Source organism: Zea mays, chromosome 2 (assembly GCF_902167145.1).
Source record: "Zea mays cultivar B73 chromosome 2, Zm-B73-REFERENCE-NAM-5.0, whole genome shotgun sequence".
Lineage (NCBI taxonomy): Eukaryota > Viridiplantae > Streptophyta > Magnoliopsida > Poales > Poaceae > Zea > Zea mays.
Genome location: NC_050097.1, coordinates 230,243,847 through 230,266,093, shown reverse-complemented (window position 1 = coordinate 230,266,093; position 22,247 = coordinate 230,243,847). Strand labels below are relative to the sequence as shown.

The 22,247-nt window shown below is 40.8% G+C and overlaps 1 protein-coding gene across 2 annotated transcripts; it reads right to left on the bottom strand.

The window, feature by feature from the left end:
* Positions 1-257: 257 nt before the first annotated feature.
* On the bottom strand, positions 258-21,084 carry LOC103648033 (metal transporter Nramp4). Of its 2 annotated transcripts, none has more exons than XM_008672540.4 (13): positions 20,467-21,084; positions 8,577-8,655; positions 6,145-6,185; positions 5,946-6,024; positions 5,176-5,280; positions 4,162-4,271; positions 3,641-3,822; positions 3,178-3,247; positions 2,638-2,811; positions 1,785-1,889; positions 1,376-1,501; positions 1,196-1,291; positions 258-775 (listed from the first exon to the last, which is right to left on the bottom strand). In XM_008672540.4, the coding sequence occupies exons 1-13, from the start codon at positions 20,716-20,718 to the stop codon at positions 485-487; spliced, it is 1,710 nt and encodes a 569-aa protein (XP_008670762.1). In that variant the 5' UTR covers positions 20,719-21,084; the 3' UTR covers positions 258-484. The 2 variants fall into 2 exon arrangements, with proteins under 2 accessions (XP_008670762.1, XP_020404249.1); XM_020548660.3 differs by having other exon boundaries at positions 1,220-1,291.
* Positions 21,085-22,247: the final 1,163 nt, after the last annotated feature.

Here is a 22,247-nt window from a genome sequence, read left to right as displayed (position 1 = left end):
TGGGTGGAGGAAGGGAGGGAAATGAGTGAGAGAGCAGTCCCGCTGCCGCCCTCCTCGCTGCTCGTCGAACTTCCGGCGAGCTGCTCCGGTTACGGCGGGGGTGAAGACCGGCGGCGGTGGGTGCGGTTGGGTGCGGTCGATGGGGAGCCGCCCGTGTCGCCCAGAGGAGGACGACGCGGGGGCAAGCAGTTTGCAAATAATTTTAGAGAAGCTTAATTCAACCTCCTCTTATGGATCTTGATCCTTTCAATATGGGAAACCACCAAGGACAGATAAATCCTTATATTAGATACCACCGTAGATAAAAAAAAAACTTAAATTGCTTATACTACATTCCTAAAGGGACAACAAATCTAACCATAAAACTATATGTATAACTATATACATCTTTCAATAATGGTTTGACGTCTTCCCTAATGTGTGGTGTATGAACAAAATATTTTTTTAATGAAAGAGTATATTTATATACTGTGTTTCAAACATATCAATGTACACCAATATCATCAATGTTGCCATCTTGCCTCCATGCTTCTACTTCAGTCCCAGTGGAAGCTGACACGGAAGGGAATATGCCAGCAGCATTAACTTTTCTGAAAGCCAAGTAGATTAAAGCTGCAATATATGCCGCCATGAAAGGGAAGACAAGGGTGCTAATTATAACATTGACTATCCTTGGGAGTTCACTGTGCACAAGCCAACTTATGAAGCTATTGCAGAAGAAATAAATATTGATCCCCATAATTACAATGGAGAGAATCCACGCGACTTGGACAATCTAGAAGTGAAGACAGAAATTGGTGTAAGTATAACAAATCAAATAACAAAAGTTATGCCACATTAACAAATGCAAACAAAGGTAAAGATATTTGATAATAAAGTTTAAGTTTTTTCTAAGCACAATTCCACTTGTAGGAAATGATCTAGAAACAGTCAATGCATAAACACATTTTATCATGTTTTCCTCTAAATTCAATGTAAAACTATCCATTTGTTAGTTCTCCTGATCTTTCTAGTGAAACAATACTAGCGATGATCATGAATGTCATGGAGAAATCACATAATAATCAATTCAATTAGATAGCTTAAATATATCGGTGTTGTTGTATGCTAATATCATCAACGACATCTCCATTATTAGTTTATCATGAATGTCATAGAGAAATGGTATAGTAATCCATTGAGTTGGATAGCTTACACAAGCTGAGTTCTTGTATGGTACCTTCACCGCGCAACTGCTGCTGAATTTTAGGAGGGGAACTAGGGAAAATGGCAATACAAAAGCTAAGATGATCTGCAAGATGAACAATAGCTATTAGCATTCTACGCCGCTACTGATACTGATTATTCATCTATGACGAGAAGAGGGTTAAGTTACCGCAGACACGTTGATGAGTTGTCGAACGTGAGGGGCACCAGCAACACTGCAAATTATCAAACTAGGTATGACGGTGAAACAGGGAGCAATGATAAAAACGATGCATTTCCTCATCCCGGAGAAACCCTGCATCAAATCAAGATGGCAGAAGTTTTCACTCCATAGAATTTGGGAGCAAAAATAAACTGGTATTTTTCAATTGTCATTCAAAAAAAATTTGCAGGGGCTTTCCCTAAGATCTACAGCCTCTAGAATCCATGAATAGAGGGACTTTATTTTTTTTTCTAATTTTCTCCTGGTATATACATAATATAAGAATTAATATAATATAAGGTAAATGTAAATGTATCTTGATGTGCACAATGCAAGGAACTGACACCCCCTGTATCCATCCATTATTATAAATTACCTGCATAATGTATTGTCCTGAATAGCTAGTAGTCATTGTGTTACTCTGACCAGAAGCTAATAATGCTAAGCCGTATATTTTTGAAGTTGATCTGCCAAACATATTCTGCACATAAAAAATTGATAATGTGTCAAAAGAAGATAAAAATAATAAAGATCCGCATGGGATTTTTTTTCCGCCTTCCTCAGTGTTCTATATTATCAAAAAGTTTAGTTTAATTTGTTATTTTATATGCTACGGATTTTTTCACAGCGCACTTATATGTTCCAGCGGACCTGAATCATGCATGGCCACCACTGAAAAGAACATGAAGTGAAGGTAAATCTACTTGGGTGATAAAAGGAGTATAGACCATTGAGAGGAATATATAGACAAAAGGGAAAATATATAAAAGCCGAGAACCTTTTTCATTTGGTTTTTGGCAGGGGTTAATTGGTGGCAATGAAAAGATATAGTAGTTTTTATAATTGCAATATGCCGGGTTACTCTTATTAATACATAATACAGATCAACACTAAATAATTAACATTACTCTCCGTGCCTAAAGTCTACAACAAATCCTGCACAATGCTAGGGTAATTAAGTACTACCCCGTTCACAAATATATGACACCGTTGACTTTTTTCGAAAACTTTGACCACTCGTATTATTCAAAATATTTATTCAAAAATGTAAAATTTTAATGTAAGCACAAACTAGCTTAAATGATAAAACAAATCACAACAAAATAAATGATAACTTATTATTTTTTAAATAAGACGAGTGGTCAAAGTTTTTTTAAAAAGGCACCCGTGTCATATATTTATTAACGGAGAGAGTACTAACTTAGTAGTTTCACGAAAAAAGTACTAACCTTCAATAATACTGACGCTGAGTTCAGTGTAAGACCACTACATGCATTGTTGTTGTCAACCAGCTGAGTATTATTGGCACATATAGTCCCTGTAGTTGACACAATTGCTACATTTACAAGTAGCACAAGAAGCATAGCAAATGCGTTCTCAATCAAGAAGAACGTTGAAGTGTCCTGGGTAAACAAGGGACAATTTGAACTGTAATTGAAATTTCAAAATATAAATATTCTGTAGAAGAAACTCAAACTAGCGCTATTTAACTGTACAACAATATATCCTTGTCATTTGTACTATACAATTCTTTGTGAGGCATCGTGCGCAATGACGTAAACTTTAATGCACCATGTAGTACTTCCATTATTGTATATTGCTAATTATTGCATGATTTTCGTTTTATTATTCTTAGTGCATAAAACATCAACCTCAAAATTGTGTATGGATTTGTTGACATACTGCGTGACCTTCTTAGATTCCAAATTTAACTTGAGTTGCAATGTGCTAATCATTGAAAGTGATTTTTTATGATAATGATCACTTACCTTAAATCCTTTTGGAGAAGGTGATATTTTTCTTGATACCACCAGTGATGAATGCAGGAAGAGATTATGCCTAATGATAAAAAGTAGTGAGAGATGCATATTTGATATCCCCTCATCCCAAAATACATCAGTACAACAATATTAAGATAGGTTAGCACTAAAGGTAATTTATCTAGGTGCCTTAGCTATTGTAGTGATAGTATATTGTTTCTAGCACTAAGAAATAAGAAAGGTTTAATCTTCCCCATTTCGTGTATGCATATGAGCTACTCGGTATGAGAGACAGTGATCGTCAGATTAGACACATGCAAAAGGGTTGGAATGAATATTGATAGCCAAATTAGTCATCCATAACCTACAATGACAAGATTGTGGGACAAATTTTAAATCTTATTGTGACATATTTTTGGAAAAGATGGATTATTTCACATCAAGATCCTAATTGAAAATTACATATACTTACGGCACAACGAGGACGCTAAATAGTGCAATTGCATCTGACACAGCATAAACCCCTCGCAATCTCGGGATAAATAGACCTTGAATTACCTCACCCATAGGAGGATTGACAGTACTCAGTTCAACAAAGAAGGAAATGGCGATAAGGAGCATAAAAATAACTCCTATGAGCTCTATTTTCCTAACCTTCAAGAAAAACAAAGAATGGTTCACATGTCAGTTATATGCTAACCAAAGTTGAAGCACTATATATCTTATTGTCTAGGCATCAATTTTTCTGTGCTACATAATTCTTTTGAGATTTGTACCCTCATTATTTGGCCTCCATAACAGAAAGTATTACTTCTCCTTTCTACAAGTGAAATGGAATGAATTGTATATAGACACACACACACATATTTTCTCCTAAAAGTATCTTATGTAGTTTTTTTAGATAAATGAAATTGCATATGACATTTATCAAACTTAGGTGGTGACAAACTATATTAATAACATGTATATTTTATGATGACATGAGAATCTTACCCCATAGATCTGTAAAGCTAGAAGCAGGAACGTGCTTGCTCCACATATCAGAACACCAACCAAAAAAGGGATGTTGAGCAATATGTTGTATGCCAAAGCTGTTCCTAAAACTATACAATCATAAAAAATGCTGGAATGAGTGCTCATTTTGATTTACATACAGAACTTGCATTTCTTTTATTAACGCCATTTTTTAGTATAAAAATCCGTTTGAACCGCTGCAAATGATTTTGCTAGTACTCATGAATTCACATGAGTACTTGCAAAAGCAACATGGTAGCATCCATATGTTGATGAATCAACATAGTAATATTGATGATTTGACCATGTGTGGATTAGGTGAGGTAGCATCCATAATGTTTATGTGGCAAGCTTTCATGTGCCATTGTCAGTGTACAATAGCTATGATAACATTGTGTTGAGTTCAACCCTATTTACTACATGGATCCAACTCCTTTAAACAGTGTTTGACGACATGCTTACATCATGCTTTATTGTCAGACAATATATAGAGTAAAAGGTGGTGCGCTTTAGTTGTTACATAACATTACTTAATATTCAAAATGACAAGCTAAAGCTTGTTATCTTGGCTAGTCATTAGTGGTGTGTCATAGATGATAGCAAAATGCCCATCATTATTGCTTTTTATTGCTTCTCACTATTGATTTGCTTTCATGTAGTGACATAAAAATATGGATATATTTTCCTTGTCAACAACATGATATTTGTCATCAATTTATCTTAAAAGAGTTAACCATGTGTTTTGGAGCCCTCATTCCATGGTTAATATGGAATTATAGCATATCTATAGTTGATTCCCTTTTTATGTTAATAGGCATGAATTACTGTTACAACTCCAAACCACAATATAGATTTACATTGGGAATCAATATTGTGTCTTTAAGAGTTTACTACACCTAATTGTAGTAACAAATATTGCTACTCTTAAATGTTTTTGGTACATTCATTATAGCCAAACTAAGGAGAAATAACAAACAAGAACAAAATCAATACCTCCTGGTATAGTGGCAGCAATCACGCCAACCTCAATGAGCAACCAAAGGCCATATTTCACTAACTTTGGATATTCATACATACACATCTGAGCAAGATTCCTTCCTGTTGTAATTACATTGAAATTAAGATGGTATTTGCAACGGTAAAAATAAAAAAACTTGTGAATTTTAAAATTCATATTGTTTTTATCGAAGTAGAAATGTTCAAATTTCTCTGACCAATAAAAGATGGTAAAAAATAACAAATACATTTCATTATTCATTTTAGTGGCACAGGGAGTTTCATTGTCTACAGCCATGCATGGAACCTAGGGGCTATATATATCCAAGATTGAAAGTATATAATAATTCCAAATGCACCTAAGAAGGTTTCAGATACACTGTGTACAACCATGAACCTACGAGATGCATTTTATTATGCACCAACGCATAAATAAAATTTTGAGTAAAAGAACTATTTCCAATAACAAAACTTAATACCAAATATAGGCTTTATGAACATTTTATTCTGGCTTTGGGGTCGGGTATAGTGATCCAACAAGTAGAATGTTTAATTATAATTCAAACTAATTTAGGTTGAATAATGGGTGTGGCTAAATTTGGAATATGCAAGCTATCACTGAAACTAGGAACAAATTCAATTTCGTTGCCATATCGTAATAGTGGATACTTGTCATGCAATTTACTACACTTGAATTGCTAATTCTGGAATATGTCTAACGATACACTCAACCAACTTGATAGAATAAACATTGCTAGTGGAATTACCTGTGATGATGCCCAGTTTTGCTGCCAAAGATTGTATAACCAATACGAAAAAGAATCCAAAGAATAGAACCCATAGTAACTGAAAAAAATGTTTAGTTAATATTCTTATAGAAGGAAATTATGTAGGAATGAAAAGTCATAAGATCTTCCCATTAGTGAAATAAAAAATCACAAATTAAAGTATAGTTGGGAGCTCTACCTCAAATTTGTGACTTGATCCAGCCTGCAAATCAGTTTGCACTGTTCCAAATATACAACCAAATCAAACACAAATATTAATAAAAACAAAGGAATATGTCTTCAATTTCCTTTAGATATACTAGCTAAGGGCTTGTTTGAATGCACTAAAGATAATAGTTAGTTGGCTAAAAAATTGCTGGTGGAATTAGCTGGCTAGCAAATAGCTATCTAACTATTAGCCAATTTGCTAAAAGTAGCTAATAGTTGAACTATTAGATAAAGTGTTTGGATGTCTTCAACTATTTTTAGCAGCTAACTATTAGCTCTAGTGCATTAAAACATGACCTAAGTTAGAGTGTTCTTTGCGATGGCTATTATGATTGAAGTGAGGGGGATGGGACACACACACTTTTTGGGAAGGTAGCTGGCTGCATGGGCAATGTATCATAGATAATTTACACTCCATGGTCGCCAAAAGAAATATCAAGAAAATAAAGGTGGCAGAGGTTCTCAATGAACACCTATGGATTTTAGATGCGTGAGGAGCTTCATCTATTAGAGATCTTGAGAGTACCTTAATTAGTCTTTTCATCTCATCATGGATTTCTTGTTGCAATATGATGTAGATGTACACATATGCGCTTATAATCCTCTGCTAAATGGCGGATCATCTGGCAGCTAGGATATAGCCCCATGACGCAACATGTGCGCTATGTGGATAGACTTTACAGTCGGGGTTGCACCTGTTCATGGAATGTCTTTTCTCCAAGCTTGTCTGGAGAGAGGTAGCTCACGGGGCAGTAATCCAAGGGCTTAGGCCAAGCGTCTAGGGCCACCATGACTCGGTCCTTTAGTGGTGGTCATTCTTAGCAATGATTCCATCTTGTAGTAGGAATGGTTTGCGGTCCCTTCTAATCCTTGTTAATTGGTCCCTATGGAGGGAAAGGGGTGCGAGGAGACCTCCACCTAAATGTTGGCAGGGACTAGACATTTAGCTGCCTCCGCCTAGATGTTGGCAGGGACTAGCCATTTAGCTAGTCTGTTGGTACATCCTCACTGATTACCATAGGCTGTTGTGTTGCCTTGCAATTGTGTTGTTGTTTTCATGTGTACATTGTACTTTAGCCCTTGGGGTGTTTTTTCTTTTTAATACAACAGTCAGATCTCATTATTAAGTTGCATGCACCAACCAGTACAACCCAAAAGCATAAGCTGATAGGAAGAGGTGGGCAATCCACTTATATTATATTCTAACACTCCTCGTCACGTTGAGCCTCTCTTTGGTCTTAGACATGGAATAGGAGTGAGCAACAATTATTTTATTTAATTGCGCTAACCAGGATTCGAACTCGAGACCTCTCGCTCTGATACCATATTAAATTGCATGCACCAAACAGTACAACCAAAAGCTTAAGCTAATAGTAAGAGATGGACAATCCACTTATATTATATTCCAACACTCATGTCGGTTCATTTAACAAAAAAATCCTCTGGTTTATATTTAGCAAATTTAGTTTAGTCCATTGCAATGAATCTGTAAAAGTTAGGCTCCTAGAAAGTTCTGTGGCTTGTAGCTCATGACAGATGTTGGATGGATGATCGGTTTATGTGTCATGGTCTGTTGTCCCTTCCTAAGTGGTGCCTCATGTGTGACCAGGAATAGGAGACAATTAACCATCGATCAATATCATGCTCCTTTGCAAAAAAATACTAGTACTCCATCCTTTGTCATGTAGGTTAAAATAATTTGCACCACGAATAGTTGATAAGGAGTTTGATCAATGGTCGGATAGATCAGGGCACATAATTCCATAACATCAAAAGAAGGGATTTAGTTCCATGTCATGCTAGGGGATTTAATTATCGAGACACATCAAAATGCTTTGTATATTCGATGAAGCAACTCATAACACATCAAGAGCTCTGAGCATCACTAGTGACAAATGACATCTTTGGGAGATAGCAGGTGCATGGATCCTCTCTTATTTGACTGGTCCGACTCATGAAGAGTAATAGGTTCATGTCTAAGGATGTCTATTACCCTAACATGTATGTAAAGTGGCATGTGTAGTGTGTGGGTATTGCTGGTATTTTTTGTTTTGTTTGTTTGTGGTTGTATTGGCCCTCTTTTTATTTTATATAATGATGTGTAGTTGTCCTGTGTATTCAAGAAAAAAACTATACTAGCTAACAATATTATAGACACAAGACCTTAACTTAGCTTTTATAGAAGGAAATGAAGTGTAACATGAGCACAACATATTAAAAATTGGACCAGTACACATTTACTAGTTTAGCTAATGCTCATAACCATAACACCTCCAAAATGATGGACAAAAACATCATCACAACCTAGCTAACATGGAGCATAATAAATAGATATGTTGATGAGGTCTGATGAAAGGAAGTACAAGAGAGAGAAATAGAGAGTATATAATAGGTATTATTTACCATTGCTGGGGTCGATGTAGGCCAAGGAAACCAGGAAACCAGGTCCAGCATGTGTTAGAAATCTCTTCCATATTGGTATCTGCTAAAAACATAGTGGTAAGGAAAACATATAACATATATTTACTTAAATAAAATGACTTCGTAGCATTATGCATTATGTTGAAACTAAGCTGCTAAGATATAACTGATCCAAACTTGTAACTTGACAAGGGTCGCATGTCACAAACAACACTGATGTTATTTAGGCAATGTCACAACTTGGATGGTATATTTCGGCAAAAAGAGTGGCATTGCCTTAATTGAATGATGAGGCAATACTTATAGGGTTATTCAAATATATAAAACAATGCTTTAGGGTTCTTAAATAAAAATTCCATCATCCAACATATACCATACCATAATATATAATTATAATAAATAAACTAACTTTTTTACTACATATACTATTACACCTAGAATTAAACCATAGAATGTAGTGAACAGTCTAAGACTTAAACCTAGGTAGAAATGCATCATTGCAATGATCAAACTCAAATTGACCATGCTTAGGAGAATATCTACACCGTATATAAGCCCTTTAACCCAATGAAGTTAATCAACTGTTGGATGAATTGAGCGACTACATCAAGACAACACACATTTGATGTGTTGAAAGGTGAATGTGAAAATTCAACATCTCTAGATGCATCATCTTGATACCTTCCTCTTTAAATACAAACTTTTTTAGGGAATGTGATTGTATTGGTCATTATAAACATTAAATATCACTCCTACAATCAAGATCTCTAAGTGTACCATACTTTTGAAAAATATTTTGATGTTCTTGCTTTTGTTGACACAAACAATGAAAATGAGTTGCTTTTTCAACAATGGGGCAATATGCCATAACAACCAATTTGTAACACCCTATAATAGCCAGTTTTGACACATAGCGGTGAATTGTAATGGTATTGACCACAACATTATTTTTCAACCATCAGTGATATAGGTTATCACCAACGATTGGTAACACACAATTGTTGGTGGTGATGGTTTCTAGAAATCTAATATATAGGCCAACATAGTAAAATATCACTCCCAAGAAGCCCCATTAGTCATAAGTCAAAAACGTTTTTGCACGTGAAAGTCTCCTAGAGGGGGTGAATAGTCGAAACCTAAAATTTATCACTTAATACAAAAACTCAAGCCTCGGTTAGGCATTAAAACAAGAAGAAACTTAATCGAAGTAAGGGAGAGAAGTTCTTCTTGCTAGTGTTTCTCTATATGAATGTAGAATTTACTTGGAAGCAACGCAATGATTTTAGAATCAATCACAAGTAAGAGAACTTAGAGAGGGAGAGGGAAGAACAAATCGCAAATGAAACAACACAAGAGAGATAATGGTTTGTTTCCCGAGGTTCGGTTTCGAAGAACCTGCGTCCATGTTAAGGAGTCCATTTAGAACATGTCTCTTTCAACCCTTTCCCTCTCTCAAGCGATCACCCAGATTGAGCTCGAGTATCTTTCTCAAATCCAAAAGACCAAAGCCTTCGCAAGGATCTCCACACAAACTCGGAGTCTCTCGCTAGCTTTTACAAGAATGAGAATAAGAGTGAGAGAGAAACAAACTCAAGAGCACAAGAATCATTGCAACAAACTCAAAACAAATCACTCTACAAGGCACTAAGATTTCTCTGGCTCAATTCTATTGAATGTGGTACTTGGGAGAAGTTGGATGGCTTGGAGTTATTGCAATGTGTATGGATGTTTGGTGTACTCTTGTGTGTCTTGAATGCTCCTTGGGTGGTTTTTATAGCCCCAAACCACCCCACATAGATGTTGGAGTTGAGTGGGAAATTCCGCACAAACTGCGGGCACATGAGACCCTTTACAGTGTAGGTCCGGTGCACATTGAACCCCTGTCAGACTGGCGTTGTAGGTGACCGTTCTGATGGGGAACAGTCCTATCAGGGCACACCAGACCGGGTTCGTGCACCACCGGACCCCCGCCACATCATCCGACTGTTGGAGTTGGAAGCTAGCAATTGGAGCTCGACGTCACGGTGCACACAGACCCATTGTCCGGTGAACTCGGCAACAAAAGGTTGCTTGCAGTATCCTCTGCACAAATGGTCTGTTGCAAAAGGACCCATGGTTCATTACGCTAGGCTGAAGTCATAAGTTACATAGCCCTTGCGAAACGGTCTGGTGCTCTCAGTACAACTTTTTAGCAAACTTTGGTATATCTTCTTCAAGTTGATTTGGTTGTGCTTGAGGGTGTTCCCATGACTTAGACAAACATTTCTAGTGACTAGCCAACTAGTCTAAGTCACGAAACTCGGTCGATTTGAAATCTCTAACTCCTATTTCGATTTTGGCTCAACTTAATTATATCCAAAAGTGTGAAACTTCAAACCTGAGTTTTACATCTGCTTTGGTTGGTTTAAATACATGCTAAGGGGTGTTTATAACTTATCCAAGGTGTTGAAGTACTGAAAGTTCATCTTCTCCAAAGTTTACCCTTTTTGGCTGGAATTGAACTGTTTTGGACTTAGAACCTTATATGTTACTCTTATGAACTTGTGAATCATAATCTTAGCAAACTAATGAAATTTGGATACCCAAGTGACACAACATGCCAGGTTTGAGGACCCAAGTTCACCAATTTATGCGTAAATGATATACATATAGTTTTGCTTTGCTGAAATGTGATAACTCATTTGAGCTCGTGAGCTGGCTCTTTAACAAACCGAGCTAGGATGTTAGCTCCGCTCATGAAAAATGAAACAAGTTGATCTGAGCCGAGTCATCCACGAGTCGGGCGAGCTAACGAACCACTAGTATTTCATCCAACCCTATGTAAAACTATCCCTATAGTGATGTGGGGCACCATATGGCACACTATTACCCTTTGAATAAGCATTATACATAAAATTTATCCAGTCAACCCTGATTTTTCCTATGGTTTGCCAACATCTTGTTGCTCTCATTTGGTCCATTGCCATCCTGGTTGCACCTCCCACAATTATGTTAGCAGCTTGCCAAAACCTTAGTCACTCACCATTGACTAGGCATCCATGTGGCATTCCTCATCACCATAGATAAAGCTAGATGTATTAAATGAAGAGTTACCGATGTATATGACCCCTCTTACCTAAGTAAAAAGGCATATCCTGTAGCATGGTTATACAAATAGGACTTTTAAATTTGTGCCCCTAGTTCAACACCTCATTTCTTTTATTAATTGAATTGTTCTTGGAGATTTAAATTCCTTTAAATCGCTTATTGACTGTAACAAGCCTGGTGGCAATGAAAGTAGGGGTTGATCCAGGACTGGGGTAGCGGTCCTGCATCCCCAATCCAGCAGCCTAAGTAGAACTTAATATCCTACAATAATTTTAGCATAGTCATGGAAAGAAGGCTCATAGTTATAAGATGCATGTGCATAATAGCATGCTATAGGTTAATCAGGCCATCCCCCATGTGTTGGCACGCAACAACCCAAACATGTTTGTAATTTGTGCACCCTCTCCGTGACAACACCGTTCATTCGCATCGCAGCCATCTCCAGACTCTCTAATCCATAATTCAGCCCCCACTTTGACCTATTTCTTGATGCACCACTAATGCAAGTGACATGATGCTATTCAATGATTTAATTCAGTATTTGGTTTTAGTATATGTTTCTTTTTAGAGGAGAAAATATATTTGGAGCAATGTGCTACATGATCATCTACTAAAGAACTTCACTTGGTTTTACTTCATTTTGTGAAACCTAACTTATCATTACACCTCTATCCTACCTTTATTGAGGCACATTTCTGATCTTATTCCTAAGGGTTTCTTAGGCTCCCTTGAATTGGCTCAAATTGAATCAGTTTCAAAAAATGTCTCATTTGGTTGCTCCTAAAATTGAATAGACCATATCACTCTGTTCCCAGTCTCTAAAATGATGACCTGCACATGTTTCAAAACCCTCTACACAACCTACGCAACACTACAACTATTGAGTTACATTTCCTTTTCTCCCATCAGACCTCCTCCATCCAAGAAGCTACACGACGCATGCTGAATGAGACCTGAGTGGAGACTCAAATGCGGTGGATGCATGACTTGTTCAACGATTACATCACCAAGTTATGTATTGGCTGACAAGCTTAGCCTTGTTGACATGCTGCCCTAGGGACTAAAATCTAGTCTGCAAAGTTGTGTCCTAACCGAAGAAAGGAAGGTGACACTGTTCCTGTTACTCAGGCCTTCCAACACATTCTTGACTATCTACTTCTGCAGCTAAGGGGTGTTCAACATCTGTGCATGAAGTAGATGTGGCATTGCATAATCTGCAGCTCCTAGAGGACCCTAATGTGGGCTTCATTGGCCCTCTAACTACCTCACCGAGGCAATATGACACTTCACATGTTCATAAGGAGCTCTGGAATGCACTTCCCGCACTTCCATCAACATCCTCGGAGATGCTCAACACGCAAGTTGGAAAAGACGACATGTCTTCTATAGGCCTGCTAGCGAATGACCTAGAGGCTATGGTCACTTCCTCCCTAGATGGTGACCCTATCCTAGAAGCACTCTTCATCAAGTCCACAGCAGTGATCATCCTCGCCCTTTCCACCAACATAGTAATGGCGGCGATGGCGGAGACTCTGTCTTAGGCGAATGAAATCCAACAAGAGGCAGATGTGGCTGGCCCACCACAACACACATTATCTTCTCCTCTAACACGTAGACGTCATTGTCGCATCTATGATATACCAAAGTGCCAGGCTATCCAATCATTGTATGATGTCGGCCATTCAACATGCACAACGCAACCTCCGTCACAAACTAGGCCTTCTTAATGATGAAGTAATCCCAATTGAAGCTGCCTTGTAGGAATTCCTGAAGATGTTTCAAGGGCTGCTCCCACCTGAAATGATCGCAGCTCTAATGGTCCTTTTGCACCTTGAAGATGAAGTGGTACAGGAAGTTGATGTGGTCCTATTGGAGATTGCTAGAGAAGGTATTATTGGCCTGCAAGATGGCATTGGTCGACTACTACCTGAAGCACAGCATGTGGCACTTGGCCAACAAGCATCAAATTGATCGGCACCAACAAGATCAATGCTTTTATTATTGTCTTGTTGAGTACAGCAGGGGGTAGCAACGAATGACATTATGGAGTTCGTGGACTCAAAGCGGAGGCAATTCCTATGGACTAAAATGGAGAGAATCACGGCGAGGATGCAAACATGAACTGGACCCGTTCAACAATATCGAAAGCCTGGGAGGTTTGAGCATCCTGCACCCGCAATCTTTTGCACATGCATTGCTCTTGAGGTGGTTATGGGGTTTAGTCCCAATCTCAATATCAACTCGCCTTGCATAACAATTGATAGGTTGTTGTTCGTAGCCGTGACTACCTTGACAGTGGGGGATGACATACACGCTTCATTTTGGGATAGTGTGTGGATGCTGGGAACAAGGGTAAGAGACCTTGCTCCGAATATCTTCCATGTTTCCAAGAAAAAAATAGATCATTGAAGAGGGCCTTGTCTAATAACCTCAACCTGCAACATTGAGATTTCGCACCCATGCATTTCGTGGAGTACTGTCAGCTCTGGGTGAGAGTGAACCGGATATAACCACGGTCGGAAGTGCCTAACAATATATCTTGGAAACATTCTAGAAGCAATTAGTACTCGATGTGTTGTTTTTTGGTCCATGCATACCGACTTGGAGTGGATCATTTGGGAAAACCAGGCTCCGCCAAAGTGTACGTTTTTCAGCTGGCTAGCAAATCCAAGACATGATTTGGACGGCTGACAACTTGGCGAGGAGGGTGATGGTTAACACCGACCGGTGTGCGCACTCTGCCACACACGTTTCAAAGAAACTGGGCTGCACCTCTTCTCCGGTTGTCGTTTTGTCAGGCACATTTTGGACAGAGGTGTGCATGGTATATGCTGCTAGGTCGCCCCCCTCCCTTCTTTGTATGGCAACGTAGCTGGTATTTTATTTTCAATGAATAGATCAGACTACAAGATTTTATGCTGGAATGTGCGTGGGTTGAATGGTGCTGCAAGACGTGCCAGCGTGCGTAATCTTATTTCTTCCTCCGGGGCATCTGTGGTGTGTTTGCAAGAAACAAAAATCTCACAATGGAATGACTTCCTTCTAAAGGAAACTCTTGGTCAAGCTCTTGCCTCCCAGACAGTGTGCCTTCCGGCCAACGGGACTGCTGGGGGCGTTCTGATTGCAGCCTCTGACCAGCACTTCTCACTTAATCACTTGTACACTACAGAACACACTATTACTGCAAATATTTTCTCCTTAGCAGATAATACAAATGGGTCCATCACGGGCGTGTACGGCCCCTAATCCGACGAGGATAAAGTGAATTTTCTTGCAGAATTTGCTTCCATCAAGCTGCTGACCAACCCCGCGTGGATTGCCTTAGGGGATTTTAATTTGATTTGCTCAGCAAGTGATAAGAATATGGGGAGGATAAATCATAGGATGATCCAACGGTTTAATCACACTCTGGATGATCTACAGTTAATTGAACTTTCGCTCAATGGGAAACGTTTCACTGGGAGCAATGGCCATGACACCCCCACTATGTCCAAGATCGACCACTGCTTTGCCACTCTTGAATGGTTGGATATGTTCCCACGTTCCGACCTGCAAGCGATCGCCTCTCTCATCTCAGACCATTCACCACTATTCCTTCAAGGGGACGCCAATTTTGATTTCTATCAGGGTTTCAGGTTTGAGGCTTTTTGGACAACAATGCCGGGGTTCCTTGATCTGGTGGAGCACAACTGGAATCAGTCGGTTCACACTAGTGATGCTATTTTGAGAATGCATGTTAAGATGCGATGTCTTGCAGTAGCCATCAAAATTTGGAAGTCCCAACATTGTGGTAATCTGCAACTGCGACTGGCCATTGTTCAAGTTGCCTTATTGTGTTTAGAGAAGGCACAAGAATTCAGACAGCTTATTCCGCTAGAGTTGGAGCTTCTTCGTTTCTTGAAAAATAAATCGTTGGGCCTGGCCGCCATGCAAAAGTCTAGGCCAAAGCAGCACTCTTGCTTAAAATGGATGCGTTTGGGGGACGCTAACACTAGGTTTTTTCATCTTCATGCGAATATTAGGCGGAAAAAGAATTTCATCGGGGAGCTGCATTCTAGCGTCGGTATCGCTTTGACCCATACAGATAAGGAGGTGGTGGCTTTTCAGTATTTTAAAAATCTGTTAGGATCTCACTCAGCTAGGGAGCAGGCGTTGGACTGGTCTTTTCTTGGTTATGAGGCTTCAGACTTGAGTGACTTAGAAACCCCCTTTTATGAGGATGAAATAAACAAAGTTTTTCGGGCAATACCTTCCTAGAAAGCTCCAGGTCCTGATGGCTACATTGGATTGTTCTATAAAAAATGCTGGAGTATTGTTAAGACAGATTTGGTCAATGCTCTCATTGGATTCTATAATCACCGCACTTCTAAGCTCCATCTTGCGAATGAAGAAAACATTGTTCTCCTTCCAAAAAAAGAGGGGGCACACTGCCTAGCTGGTTTTAGGCCGATTAGTTTGATCAATAGCTTAGCGAAGGTTCTAACAAAGCTACTAGTAGAAAGATTAGCACCTAGGCTTGAGTAGATGGTGTCCAGATCGCAGAATGCCTTCATCAAAGGGAGGAGTATACATGACAACTTTCTATATGTACAGAGAGTCATCCAAAAATTGCACAAGAATAAATGCGAAGTACTTTTCATCAAGCTTGATATTTCCAAGGCGTTCGATTCTGTCAGCTGGGCTTACTTGGTAGAAGTCCTTGCGATTCTTGGCTTTCGTGCCAAATGGAGAAATTGGATTGCTGCTCTCCTCGCTTCATCATCTTCTCGTGTGCTTATGAATGGAAAGCCGGGTAGGAGAATTACCCATTTGAGGGGACTCCGGCAAGGTGACCCCTTGTCCCCTATGCTCTTTATCCTCGCCATCGATCCTTTTCAAAGAATTATTGAGCGGGCGATCCAGTCAAGAATCCTTTCGCAAATCGTTCCGCGACCGGCAACCCTTAATTGCTCTTTGTACGCTGACGATGCAGGTATTTTTGTCAAACCAATTGAGGCCGAGCTCGGCGTCCTCCAAAGTATCCTGCAAACTTTCAGTCGTTGCTCGGGGCTTAAGTTTAATCTTAATAAGATGGAAATTTTTCCCATCCGTTGTCATGCAGATGTGGTCGAATCTTTGCCCATGTGGTTCCCGGGGAAGCTGGCATCATTCCCGAGTAGATATCTTGGGCTCCCCCTGCATTTGAGAAACCTCCGGAAAATTGATGTGCAGCCACTGTTAGACAAGGTGCGGGCCAGACTTTCGGGATGGAAAGAGAAACTATTATCTAAGGCTGGACGATTGACTTTGGTTAAAACTGTGCTATTAGCTCAGTTGATTTACCACTTGACTGTGTTCCTAGAACAGAGGTGGATTTTCAAGCAAATTGACAAAATTCGTCGTAGTTTCTTGTGGAAGGGAGAGGAACCAGAAAATATTTCTGGGGGACACTGCCTTGTCAGGTGGCCGTTAGTGAAGCGCCCTTTGAACCTAGGTGGTTTGGGAATCGTCAATCTGGTGCGTTTTGCAAGAGCTTTACGACTTCGTTGGCTTTGGTTTGAATGGAAAAATCAAGAAAGAGCTTAGGTCGGTTTGGACATTCCCTGTAGCAAGGTTGATCGGGGTCTCTTTCATGCGTCTACAGTGGTGACAGTGGGCAATGGGGTTAAAGCCTTTTTTTGGCATTCGTGTTGGATCGATTGCACGTCGGCACGATTGATAGCTCCCACGCTCTTTGCCAAGTCCTCACAGAAGAATATTTCAATTCTAAAAGCCACAACAAATAACAGATAGATCTCCCACATTTCTCCAGTTGTTGGGGCCAAGGAAATTAGAGAGTTCGTGGCTCTCTGGGAAGCTCTGTGCGAGGTGCAATTAAATCAAGGGATTGAGGACGCCATTTACTAGCGCTGGACCAATGATGGTGCCTACTCAACCAGGAGTGCTTATTTGGCCCAGTTCATTTGAGGGTATGCCAAGTGCAATCTACTACCAATTTGGAAGGCGAAAGTGGAGCCAAAATGTCGTTTCTTCGCGTGGACTCTACTGCATAATAAGATCTTAACAGCTGAAAATCTCCAGAAAAGAGGTTGGAGTAATGATCCGATCTGCAGACTTTGCAAACAAGAACCAGAAGCTATAACCCACTTGTTCCAAAACTGTATCTTCACTAGGGCGGTGTGGGCGCAACTTTCTCATTGGCTTGACCTCGCATTGCTGCCAGGGATGGCACAATATTCGTCAATATACACTTGGTGGAATAAGTGCAAAGCCAAAGTCGATAACTGCTCAAGGAGAGAGTTTGATGGTTTGATCATCCTTTTCTGGTGGGAGATTTGGGAAGAGCAGAACCGCAGACCTTCCAAAGCCTAGAGAAGTCGGAGTGTGTGACTGCAGGGTTAATCAAGGATGTTTTTAGGCAGCAACGAGTTGCTAATTCTTTTGACTTTGGTTGCTAGGGTCTCTGCTTAGCGTTCTTTATCCTTTTTTCTTTCTAGAGTACTTGGGTGACTTTTTCGGGGGCTGTTTGGCTAGTTAAGTGTTTTTAAGTGTGTTCTCTTTTTCCTCTTAATAAAGTTTGGACGTGGCAATTCTCTTGCCGCGTCTTTCAAAAAAAAGATATATCTCCTAATGCTTGGGGTCAACATGATCAGTCGTCCTCCAATGGTGGTCGGTGAGAGTAGAGATGGCAATGGGTAAATACCCACCGGGTATTACTACCCCATACCCATATCCACGACACAAAAATAACCCCTATCGGGTCACCCATATACACTGGTGGGTATAAATTTACCCCCATACCCATACCCATGTGGGTATGGGTCACCCATCGGGTCACCCGTACCCACAAAAATTAAACATCTATCAAAATATTATATTATACAAATGTCAAGTATATCTATCTAAATATTATTACAAAATTTCTAGTATGATTTAACCATCCATTCAACACACCAAAGATAATTGGATAAAGTAGTAACACTAGGATAGTACTACATAGCACATTACATGTTCTATTACATGGTCATTAAATTGTCGTTAAGCCTTCTATGACATTATGGCCTAAAAGGTTGTTAAATAGTAAAAAAGATGGATGACTAAAGTCCAAGTTCATGCTTGGCTAAGTTTATATTGGGTATTCTATTCCCACGGGTTAACGGGTATGGATGAAGGCGGAACGTTCTAATACCCGTTTACCAATTGGGTGAAGATTTTTGCCCAATAACATACCCACGGGTGAAATATTTAGCCCACATTCATACCCTAATGGAGTAAATACCCATCGGATATCGGGTCGCGGGTACCCATTGCCATCTCTAGGTGAGAGCTATAGAGCCTCAATGGAAAATAATAGAAGATGAGCCTGATCATGCATGTTGGTGATTTGGGAGGTTTTGTGTGAGAGGAATATGAGGATTCTCGACCATAAAGAGTTATCGGGGCATGCAGCAGGTTATTATGTGAGGATCTATGAGGGGCAGAGGCTCCTTAATAAATACTCCCTCCGTTTCGTTTTAGTTGTCGCTGGATAGTGTAAAATTGAACTATCCAGCGACAACTAAAAAGAAACGGAGGGAGTATATAACTAGTTCTCTGTCTTTTCTCCCTAGCTAGGCCGACGAGTGCTCTCGATTCGTTCCATTTTATTTTCTAAATTTTAGTTTCCATATTTATCAATTTAGTGACTAAATTAAAAAATAGATAGTCTAAAAATTAGTCCCTAGAGACCAAACATCTCTTTAATTAATGCTTATTATTAGTACTTGTACATAACAAGGACAGTTCGTTTTTTTAACCCTCCGTTCTCTTCCTTCTCCCTCCCAATGCCATTCCCCCACAACACAACCATGACCTAGGTCCACGCGGCCACCAACCAGCTCTGCCGCCACAAAGCTTCACGTGCGCAGGTTGGAACCAGATCGAAAACTGCTCCGTGCCGTCGTCGACACTGTCCGCTAGCAATGCCGTGCCGCGTCGTCTGCCCGCCACACGGCAGTATTTTAGTGAGTAGGGATCTCTAGCTGATCTGTGGCTAGCACGAGCCGACCCTAACCTAGGAAGTTGGTAATAATCTTTTTTATGACGTATAGTTGCTGCAAGCCTGCAAGTCGTGCCTCTCTGGATCTCTAGCTAGCTAGTTTGTGTTCCTTACTCCATCTGAAATTTATTTCCTTCGGAAACCGTATCTCATAGGTCACTCCGTCCAAAGGCCACCATCGTCAGCGTCAGGCGTTAATACGTTAACAGCAACCTATTTAGACGGGCATCTCGCTCTTAAAACCTAGCTGGGAGAGGAAAAAGGCCCGCCCTTATAAGAACATCACACCCCTCCTTTTGGCTAGACGAGATGGTACTAACACAGCGCGTATATACCGGTCCCTCACATCCCACCTCTAAGAGACCCAGAGCTTTTCTAGCCAGCAGCGGCAATTTGGACTCGGATACTAACTGTAACACACCACTCGGCCAGTCCGTCCAAAGCCCACCATCACTAGCATCTGACGTTCATGCGCTCGCGTCAGCCTATTTAGATGAATACCGCGCTCTCAAAATCTAAGCTGAAAGAGGAGGGAGACCCGCCCTTATAAGGACACCATGACCCCTTACTAAGCTAGAACGTGTATACCGGTCTCTCACACTATCCTTTTTTATGCAATTATTACCGGTGATCTGCAGTTACTAGTGATGGATGGATGCATGGAAGCTAAAGACCATAGGAACAAAGGTATTAACAGTCTTCTTTTCGAGGTATGAGTTTATGACCGCACAGCAGGGAAAAAAGTGGAGAAGCGGGCGACGAACTAACCTGCTGGATACCGCATTCGTCATCCGCGTCGCCTCCTCCCTGCTGGACCGACGCCGACGCCGACGCCCCGCCACCGACGACGACGACCGTGGCGGCGGCCTCCGTCTGTAGCATCTCGATCTCGCCGCTAGCGCCGGCGGCGGCGGCGGCCACCCTCCGGCTGCCCGTCGCCGTCGTCGTCCCGCGCAGCTGGTCGCCGTCGTCGTCTCCTCTCTCATCCGTCGTCCAGCTTCTGCCGGCTTCCTCCTCCATAGGCTGCTGCGGCGGCGTTGCGACCTGCGAGTAGTTGTTGTTGTTGTTGTTTTGGTTGGGAGCTAGACTAGCTTGGGGTGTCGTGTGCGCTCCAAAATAAATAAACGCAGGTCAACCTCTCCATCCGCGCCCTGTTGCGTCGGTAATATACTACGTATATACCGTACGTATAGGGTGTCAGTTGAGAGGCAAGTTCACGTACGTAGGTAGAACGAAACAAATACACCTTAGCTTTTTTTTCTTCTTCTTTTTTTAAGAAGCAGGCGAAAGGATCAGCCGTTCTTATCCTCTCGCCTGTCGCCTCCCGGTGCATGCCCCAATTGCCCATCTCAGTTCAAAAAACTGTTATGTAATCAAGCTTCTGGTTCAGTCAATTACTGTGCAATCAAACTACCAAAAAAAAATTCGTACGAGCTGGTTGTAGCCAGTAGCCACAGCTCGCTCGCTCGCTCGATCGATATCCACCCCTTCCGAACCACGCAAGCGTCCATCCAGCAGGGGGAGCAGCAATTCAAAAAGTCGTCGCTGTGCATGCACTGGCGGACTGGCCTGGCGTGTGGCGTACGATCGAGAGCCCCAACCTAGTTAAGGCCCCGTTTCAATCTCACGGGATAAACTTTAGCTACCTGCTAAACTTTAGCTATATGAATTGAAGTGCTAAAATTTAGCTTTAATTATCACCATTAGCTCTCCTGTTTAGATTATAAATGGCTAAAAGTAGCTAAAAAAAAGCTGCTAAAGTTTATCTCGCGACATTGAAACAGGGCCTAAGTTTAGTGGTGGTGGTCTAATCTAATCTAATGATGTGATGTGATGGCCGGGCGGGTGGCCACGCGGCTGGCTGTGTACGGGTGGCGCGTGAGTCGTCGCTCGATCGCTTATAAATTATTACTGTAACTGTGAGTAGTACGTACGGGCCTGTAGGACACCGCGACGACGACGACGGTACGGATGTTGATGTGGATTCAGAGATATATAGGTGCACGGTCACGGTCACGGTCAGTATTATATTATGTCTATCGCATTCCTGTCTCTACTTCGTCTCCACCTCGGCGCGTAGGGTTAATAACTATAAAATTTAAAGATCTGGTCGAATTAGAATCCGACTCTATTTTTATTCCATTTTTGAAACTAAAATTCATTTAGTGTTCTAACAAAGCGACGTTTGAGCTAAGACTTTGGTATATGAACAAGCGACGGCATGATGGTGGAGACCTTTGAGCTAAGCTGGATAGTAGACGACGTTTTCAACAGCGGGACATGTACACAATCCTGATTGGTTGCCGGCAGCATCTGCGCCTGGCTTACACGAGCCTGTACCGGTTGAGTCGCTCATATTTGGCATCTGGACTAATAAGTGTAAAAAAGTCTTGCCTGCAGCCACGTGTATAGGCTCCGACAGTGCTGTGCAGCCAACCAATCAAAGGCACAAGCCCAGTCAACGCATGCGGGGATCCTAGGCGCCAGGGGCTAGGTAACCAATCACGAGGAATATTCGCATCAATACCATGCATGCATGCACCGCAAGC